Below are 9,558 nucleotides of genomic sequence, written 5' to 3' on the forward strand. Positions count from 1 at the left end.
TAATTCCTCTAGATGTCGCTGATCCCGACAGAAACGATCGCTTCATTACCGATCTCAATATTCTTCTGCAAACACTGAATTTAACCTAAAAAATCGCCGAAAGTGGTTGACAAATTCGTGATTTTTTCATTAATTCATATGATAAAGAATATAATATTAATTTATTAATTAAATGACTGGCTATCCAATGGTGTCCCATCACTATGAACATTCATGAGTGCATAAGAAGTGTAGATAATTAATAAGAAACGTTGAATTTTGTGTGGAACGATTAAACCCAAATAAACAATTTTCTAGTTGTCAAAATCCTAAACATCAATTAGAAGTAAAGGATTGAGTAAATAAATAAAAAATGTCGTCTGACGTTCGTGATATTCTTGACATCGAGAGTCCAGCAGCCACAGAATTGACTCGTGAATCAATATTTGGGAATGATAAGAAGACAAAACGTAGATATGATAATCAAAACAAAGGTCCGAAACGTCCAGAGGGTATGCACAGGGAAGTGTTTGCTCTGTTATGCAAAGATAATACTGATGTACCTCCACTGTTTCCCACTGACACCGGAAAGGGTTACAAGCAGGTGAGGGCAAAGCTGGGGATGAAGAAGGTGAGGAACTGGAAGTGGACACCTTTCACTAATCCAGCGAGGGCTGATGGGGCTGTTTTCCATCATTGGAGGCGGGTGGCTGATGCCGGCAAGGAGTATCCCTTTGCTAAATTCAATAAGAAAGTTCCTATTCCCAATTATTCGAATGCTGAATACGTTCAGCATTTAGTGAGCAACGGGTGGACGAGGGCTGAGACTGATCATCTGTTTGACCTGTGTAAAAGGTTCGATTTGAGATTTATCATCATTCAGGATCGGTGGGATACTTCCAAGTTCAATCCTAGGACTGTCGAGGACTTGAAGGAGAGGTGAATATGATAAATGAGAGAATTTATTGGTTAATCTGTTGTTTTGTTGTCATACACTAAGAGAAAAACAACCACGTTCTCAAACAAGTTTTGTTTGGGCCAATAAAATAGAGGCAGATAATTCATACGAGATGGTGCCTTTTCAGGATGAAAATATCTCATATAGAGGAAAATTTGTCACGAAACATTTTGTACCTAAGTTAGAAAATTGCTATCATATTATTATTGTTTTATTTAAGGGTTTCTTGTCTGTGATTATTAGAAGACCGAAACTTAAAACTATTATCCCTTGTTTCACATAAAACAAACATTTTTCGGGAGTAAAATACGTATGGGCGTATCGAATAACGAAGGAGTAGTGCTGGAAGTGACATTTCTTGTGTGTACAGGGAATGTGATTTCTGCATGTTTGGCACAAAAAAATTCTTTTTTGGTAATTTTCAAAAAAATATTTTTTGGCACAAGCAAAACTTGTTTGAGAACTCTGTCGTTTTTCTCTTAGTGTATGAATCAATGCATGATGTAGGGTAGGTGGGAAACAGTGAAAATTTTGTCATTGCCAGTGAATTAAGATTTACTTTGCTTTACTCTCTTCTGTGCGAAAATTTAATCGAAAAAAGTACATAGAGGAAAAATATCTCCAGTTTCCAGTGCAAATCTCTGAGTTTCAGAACTCTGCAAATCTAGCAAGAAAATAATCTTACAAATGAAAATAAAAATGAGATGAAAAAGTTTTAATTTTCAGTCATTGCTACTTAAATTTAGTACTCAAATTGAAGCAAATTTTTTGTTAATTTGAGGAATACTTATGTCTGGAATTCAGAACTTTTAGATTGTTAAAGAACCTTGGTATACTTGAATCAAGAACATCTGGATCCTCAAATTCATAACATTTTCGTTCTCGAATTAATAATTTTTCCTGTTTGAAAATTAATCTACTCATGGTTTATAAATCACGTAAAAGTTATTACTTTAAGAGGCCAATGGTATTTGATTTAAAAACCCAACGGTTCTTGATTTAAGGATAATCGGGCGAGCCCGGAGGGTTAGAAAAAAAGCAGCCATTTTTCTCTTTTATTTTTTACGTATTCTTTAAATGATGGAAAAGGCGTGTGCAAAGTTTCAGACTGGTGAGGAACATGGTTAATTTATTATGAATTTTTGAAAAAGTAGTCATTTAACCCGTGATCTTATGGAAATCACAAAAAAACTGCAAAACCCAAGGAAAAAAAGCAGCCAAAGTTATGAAACTTTAGACACATTTAGAACATGTGATCAATGATTTTTTGAGTGAAAAAGATTGTCGCCTAGGAGCATTGTTTATTAATAATAGCAAAAAAAGTACTGAAAAATGAAATTTCTGCGCACGCAGCCCAAACGAGCAGCAACGTCTCAAGTACCGATCGGGTGGGGGTACCGCGGTCAATTTAAACGTCTCTTGAGAGAGAGCGATGAAGCGTTGTGATTGGAGCTCCCTCGAACCAGTGGTACCAGCTCCTGTTGAAAAGAAAAAACACTATCGACGATGTTGCCACTTTTTCGCATGGATTAATATTTTTTCATTTATTAAAAAAAAACAATCTGAAAATCATTCAATGCGTGGAACAGATAAAAATAAATTTGATTAGCTCCAAAAATAATTTTTAACCGGAGATACTCCCTAATATTGCCTGAATTTTGAATCCGAATGGAAAAAATGTTTTTGTTCAGCGATTGGTTTTCTGCAGGAAAACAATAGAAACCTCTCCGCCTCACCTCCTACATTTCCTCCTCGCTCGATTATCCTTAAGAAATTTTCTCACATGAAATGGATGGGTTTTGGGGACTTAATTTTAGGGATTTTTCTTCTGAAATTATGTAACCAGTTTCTTATTCTGTGTAAGTACATTGTCTTCTAGAACCATAACTTTTTTGAACTGAGTAACTTTGTTCTGAACAACTAGAAGATTTTTTTTCTGTGGAGTTCTTTCACTAAGAAATTCCATTGTATTTCTATTGAAATTCTGTTCGTTCCCTGCCGATTTTCGTTGAAAATTTTTCGCATCAAAATTTCAGCCAATAGAATTGCACTATTCGACTGTTATTTTATATAGTCAAGACGGTACTCAACTGATAATTTTTGATAATTCTATTGGTAATTTTTCATGTTGATATATATGAAAAACAAAAGATTTCCTGGTCGAGTAAGCCCATTGTTAGAACCGAAAGATGGATTTTGTTTCATAGTGGAATTTTCTTGGCCGAAATTGGGGTGGAAAAATTCGCTTCCGAATACCCTCGAGCTTCAAAACTAATCAGGTCTTTTCCTCAAGGTACCCCACATACAATAGATCTCGTCAAGTTTTTCAGAAACTCCTTCGTTTGTTTGCAAAGAACATTTTTTGTAGTACTTGATAATTTTGAAACTCTCATGGTTTTACATACAAAAATTTCGTGCCTTCTTCCAGCAATCTTTCGATAGATATTTGATAGAAAAACGTCAACAGATTTCGATTGTTCTGTACAACTCAGTCTCCGCATTATGTTATACAAATTCTTGGACATTAAACTTCCAAGTGTTTCTGCTGTATTTCGGTTTCTTTATCATCAGAAATTCCATGCGCAAGAATTCTTTTAGAAACAATCATAATTAAATAACTTGTATTGAAGAAACAACAACGATAAACTTTTTGGAATCACATATCTATTAATGAACGAGAAAATTGTATAATTTTCGATAAAAATCTGCAAAAAAAAGAATTTTTAGAATTCTATTAGATTTTCAATAGAGTTCCAATGTTGTGGGGATGTTTTGACCGAATTTTTAATTATTTCGTTGTTATCAGCCTCTGCGGGGTCCTCTTCAGGGGCATTATTTATCAATTTCTACAAACAAATAAAAAAATCAGCGAATGACCGCGGAGGCCAATAATAACGAAATAATAGACTTCCAATCGAATATTGATAAAATTCTGAGGAAAAGAGAATAGAATTTTCGTGGAATTCTTTCATCCAAGTTTATTTGAGTTGGTGATTCTTGGATTTTTACATTTTTGCTCACTTGATTTTGGTTCTTGTAATTGGACTAATTCTGTTACTTTCCAGGTGAAATCTACAATTGGCTTATATATTTTTGTGATCTTCTCCTTTTATTTGAAGATTGAAGTGACAAAATAATGGTTATGGATTCAATAGAGAGACGATAAAATAGGATAACTTGACCGAATTTCAGGGTGGAATAGACTCTGGATCAATATAATATATTGATTCACATATTATGTAAATTTGAGGGATAATATTTTTTTGATTTTTGGGAGTATGTCAACCAACCTCGTATCGACATTTTCTGATGTACCCAGTAATTTCAAAGCCATTTGTCAGGGTCGTTGCATGAAATATTTGATAAGATCAAAAAGAATTTGGGGATACTTTTGTCGATAACTTCTGAAGAAACGGGTTCAGAGGAAACCGTCAAAGAACATTTCCATAGTTGATTTTATGACTTACAGGAAAAATGATGTGTAGTTTTACCACATCGCTACAGAACCCATTTATTTTATTTGTTGCACTCTTCTTCGTACCGGGGTAGAAAGAGATGTTTTTTTGCCAGGGAGGTAGATCTAAATTAGGAAACCTATAAAAGAATTCATTGGACCGAATTAGTTCGGATGTCATTTATTCACCAATATTTTTTAGTTTTCATCTTTTATCCAATTGATTTTTATTGGCGCACTCTCTAGTTCGGATGCAAATGTAAACAATCCATTATCTTTTGATTCTTACCTCTTGTCGAATTTCCTTATTATTTGAGTAATTCTGATCTTACGTACAACTATCATCTATTCTCCATTCTTTTACATCTTTCTATATCTTGTTTTTATTGAATCAATCAAAGCAATGAAGTACACTGTTGGAAAAAAACTGAAATTTTCAAGACAGTGACACTGAATGCAATTTAGGGGAAAAAAATCATGAAATTTCAGGTTTCCCTGAAAATTCAATAAAATTCCAGAATTTTAAGCAGCATAAAGACGAAAATTCCTTAATTTATTTGAATTTCCAATCTAATATGAATATTCAGTGCCAAATTACATTGAACTTTCGGTGAAATCTGAAATTTCATGATTTTTCCCCCTAAATCGCATTCAGTCTCACTGTCCTGAAAATTCAAGAATATATTTACCGGAATTTTCTGGTTTTTTATTCATTTTCAGGGAAAAATGGAACTGAAATTGACAATTCTCTTTGATTTTTCCACGAAACTCTGATTCTTCAATGACGAAATTCCTTGAAATTTCAGCGGTAATTAAATTCGATAGAAATTTCTAAAAAGTGTACTGGAAATTTCAGATAATATTTTTTAACAGTGTATTAAAAGGTCTTATTCCAAAACTAATCTGCAGATGATTTTTCAAATATTTCCGAAAGTACGAATTTTAACGTAATTCTTCATAAGCCCTGCATGATGAAAAATTTCATGGAGCATAAAAAGTTTTCACATTTCATTAGTGAAGTGGTGAATGAGATGAGTCAATCTCCCTTCAGGGTCAGGTTGTTATAAATATCTTTGAATCGCGGAGCAATTGCAGAATTTTTATGGAAACCTTTTCAGAGAAATGCAAGCTATGGAAAAATCACTACAGAAAATTTGTTACTTCTTTCCAAACTAGACTTGAAGTTGAAACTTTTGGAAACTATTAACTTCCCGATGCGAAGGAAGTTATTCTAATGACCTCGAAAATCGAAGGTGGAAGTTTCATGATTTATCGACGTTTCGTTAATCTCTTCCGAGTTTTTTGGAGACCGGTCTCTGTGGAGATGTATGTAAACAAAATTTTACCCTACGATTTTTCTCGAACAAACGGTGCGATTCTTTTTTTCTTAACCCTTAGGTGGTCACAGCCCTTCACTGAACGTAGTTGCTCGCGTGGCAAGAGCACTTCCGCCCTGTGTGATTTACGATTTTATGAAAAAAAAGTTGGAAAAAAATTCATTCCTCGTTTATAGGTTATTTTGAATCTTCACTGGAAAGGAGGAAATGGGGATATAAAAGAGAAGCAGTCTTCAGCTAAGCTAAGAATTTAATTTCATTTTTGAACCTTTGAATTTTGAAAATTAACACGGGGATTTTCATCGAGTCAAATTTTCAAAAGATTTTCAAAATTTATTGATGTAAGTCTGGGCAAAAAAATGGTTAATATGTTCAATATATTTAAAAGTAGGAATACAAATTATCCTGAATTTTTCACCCCCGAATTTTTTGCGTTAAAAAATAATTCATAGACGGCGGGGCTTTTAATTCCCTCATTGGCCATGGAGCTTGATGGAGCTTCATGGAGCTTGAAACTAATTAGATTGTGAACACAATTGCCTGGGCGATTTTCCCCGTATCCATGGTAAACTCGTGAGAAAATGTAAAAAGTAGTGATTTTTTGAAAATTCAACTTTTTCTCAAAAAATGACGGTGTCAGTTTTTTTTAGAACTGATCCAGTCATATAACTGGAGTCTGAATAAATTTTAAAACAAATTATCCCAACCGGTTCTCTGTTTTTGGATAAAACTGAGGATTTTTTTGTCCTTTTCTAATAATAAAATCATAAATAAAGAATTGGTCCTGAAGTTATTGGCTCGATCCATAGTGGGTCACACCCACTCCACTCAACCCCTATCACTCGCACCCTAATCGAAGACCAGTGACTGGTCTCCGATTTTGTTTACATAAAATCGATTTTCGTTGAAATTCTGCATATGGACCAAATCGTTACAATCCCCGTAAAATAATTTGAAGGATGTAAAATTAATTACTCATAAATTTTGCATGACAATAGGTCGGAATCTTCAGAAGTTGATTGATCGTCAAATTCATAATATTTTCATGGATTTTGGTCCGAAAATGGAATTATTTTCAATTTATACCTTCACCCTGGCGGAACCATCGATTGAGTATCGATCGACTTTCGATTGAGAAATCGAGTTGTTCAGTATGTCGATTGAGATTCGATTGACTGTCGATTCTGGCGAGGAAGAATCGAGAGAAAATCGACTCGATAGCAAGTCGAGTCGAGTTGAATTGGATGAAATTGGAATAGATTTTCAAATCATGGATGCAATTAAATGGTTGTAACCCACTCGTTGTGACCGCGAAGCGACTTGCAAATTTATTCCAAATTAAACTGGAATCGACTTTCTATCGAGTCGATTCACTCTCAATTCGTCCTCACCAGAATCGACAGTCAATCGAATCTCAATCGACATACTGAACAACTCGATTCCTCAATCGACAGATCCGTCAGGGCAACGTTCAGGTAATAACATCAATTCAAAATATTTGGTAACCTTGGATTAAATTGGACTTAAGGATGTCCAAGTATTTTTTACAATTTGGTATAGACCGCACTATAGATTCAACCATTTTAAATCATCAAATCTGTTAATTAAATTGTGAGAGAAAAATTTGCAATAAATCATGAATATTCAGGGTCATTTTAATTATATTTTGCACCGAATGAGTTTTTGATTTATGATTTGTTAAAACATTTGTTGTTTATAAGTAAATAATTAAAATTGTTCAAACTTTTGGAAACCTTATTAACTTCCCGATAGAGAAGTTATTGTCATTATTTTTTTAGGCATAAAATCGATTTCTGAATACATGAATAAATTTGTTACGGTTACGAACAAAGGATTTTTATGGTGCAAAATTGATTGTTTGTAGATTATTGATAGAAAATGCTCGTAATTTTCGAAAATTGCAATTTTTTAATTATGTTTTAAAATATGTTTTAAAAAATGTGCTTTTTTAATGTTTTCTAACGGTTTGATATCGACATTTAGATCCAGACCTGCAACGTTTAACTGATAAAATCATTGTAAAATGTCTTGAAACTTGGGGTCAAATGAGGCTCAAATGAAAGCTCTGATGTTCAGCTGCAAAGATAGGAAAGTATTTCACTGGAGAAAAAACACCCAAAATACTTGGGTATCCTTAAATGGATGTCCTGATATTGAACTAAAAATATTGTAAACTATTCTGACGAGAAAAAATGGCCGAAGTATTTGGATATTCTTAAGGTCACATATTCCATCCTCTCAATTTATCAACGTATGTATACCTAGCCGGCAAAAGTAGCAGAATCGAATTTTCGTTATTGGATGATTTGCAGCTCATTATGAGCTAATTTTATACACTTTTAAAAAAAATTTTGCTAACGTCGTTTTTGAAAAAAACGTGTCCATGCTAGCTTTTTTGTAAGCTAGCAAAAAAAATTTTCAAAAATGAGCAGAATTTTTTTTTTGACATGTGATAATTTAAAGCTGATTAAAAGCTAATTTTCTACGTTTTCAAAAATTTTTTTGCTAATACACTTTTTGGAAGAACGCCGTTGCTGCTAGCTTACTGCAAGTTAGCAGAAAAATCATCTTAAAATGGAGAACAACCTGATTTTCAGTATCGGCTGATTTAGAGCTCATTAGCAGCTAATTGTTCACGTTTCCAAAAAAAAAATTCATTTTTTTTTCAAACAAATTTTTCAATTTTTTTTTCAAAAAAAAAATTGATTTTTTTTTTTTAAGAAGAGGATGCTAGTATATGCTTACAGACTAGGGATGAATCCTGTTAGTTTTGAAAGGAAATGAAAGGAAAAAAATACCGGGGAGTGCCAATTCTTTTGCAAGTCAACAGGAAAAATTCGCAAAAATGAACAGGATTCTGTTTTTGACATTGGATAATTTAAAGCTCATTGAGAGCCAATTTCCTACGCTTTCAAAAAATTTTTTGCTCATGTACTTTCTGGGAAAACGCCGTTGCTGCTAGCTTATCGCAAGTTAGCAGAAAAGTCATTGTAAAATGGAGTAAAATCTGTTTTCCAATATCGGATGATTTAGAGCTCATTAGCAGCTAATTTTTCACGTTTCCACTTTTCAAGCACTTTTCAAGTTATCATTTTTCCATCAGCTAATTCCCAACTTTCTGTCAGGGGTTTTTAATTTAGATTGTTCAATTTCCATTTTGACGTAGACTCTTCTTAGATTTCATCGTGGAGGCTGATTCGCGGAGTGTCTCATGACGGCAAGCACCATCTAACAAAATTCTAGGAAATGCTAAAATTTTCATGAGAATGCGGGAAAATTCCCCGAAATTCGAGGGGGTTCTGCAAGTTTCCGAATTTTCTAACGAATTCAGGAGAATTTCGTAAGTTTGTAGAAATATGGAAGAAATCGAAGAAACTCCTTGAAATTTTGAAAGAATTGAATAAACTTGGAAACATTTCGAGAGAATCCAAGTATTTCTGGTTGTTCTCCTAACTCGAAGTTCAGCCAATCAGAGCGCAGTATTTGAGGCTGTCAGACAGTTTTAGTTCGGAAATTTCTTAAAAATTTCAAAATTTTCCAACTCTGACAGTATACAAAGAAAAATAACACTCACGAAAATTCACCTGTTTTCTAGAAATTTCGATAGAATTCTTTGAGTTTCAAGAAATTTTGAATATATCAATCACTTCTAAACATTTTGGAGTAATTTCAGAGACTTTTCAAAATTTCCAGAGGAATCTCCAACTTTCTAGGAACAAAGAGGAGAAACTTCAAAAAATTGCGGGAGAGTTGTTCAAGTTTCTAGAAATTTTGGAGGAATCGAGATTTACAGAGATTTTGAAAGAATT

At 33.6% G+C, this 9,558-nt stretch overlaps 1 protein-coding gene across 1 annotated transcript in view; it reads left to right on the forward strand.

Moving 5' to 3' along the window:
• Positions 1 to 55: 55 nt before the first annotated feature.
• The window catches only part of LOC107040969 (DNA methyltransferase 1-associated protein 1), a 17,350-nt gene continuing 7,847 nt past the window's right edge, over positions 56 to 9,558 (forward strand). Inside the window, exon 1 of the mRNA XM_015261307.2 lies at positions 56 to 918. Coding sequence (XP_015116793.1) covers positions 353 to 918 — 566 coding nt within the window. The 5' untranslated portion in view covers positions 56 to 352. The remainder of the gene's footprint in view (positions 919 to 9,558) is intronic.

The sequence above is a fragment of the Diachasma alloeum genome, unplaced genomic scaffold, assembly GCF_001412515.2.
Source record: "Diachasma alloeum isolate Michigan unplaced genomic scaffold, Dall2.0 Dall_scaffold_00351, whole genome shotgun sequence".
In the NCBI taxonomy this organism is placed as follows: Eukaryota; Metazoa; Arthropoda; class Insecta; order Hymenoptera; family Braconidae; genus Diachasma; species Diachasma alloeum.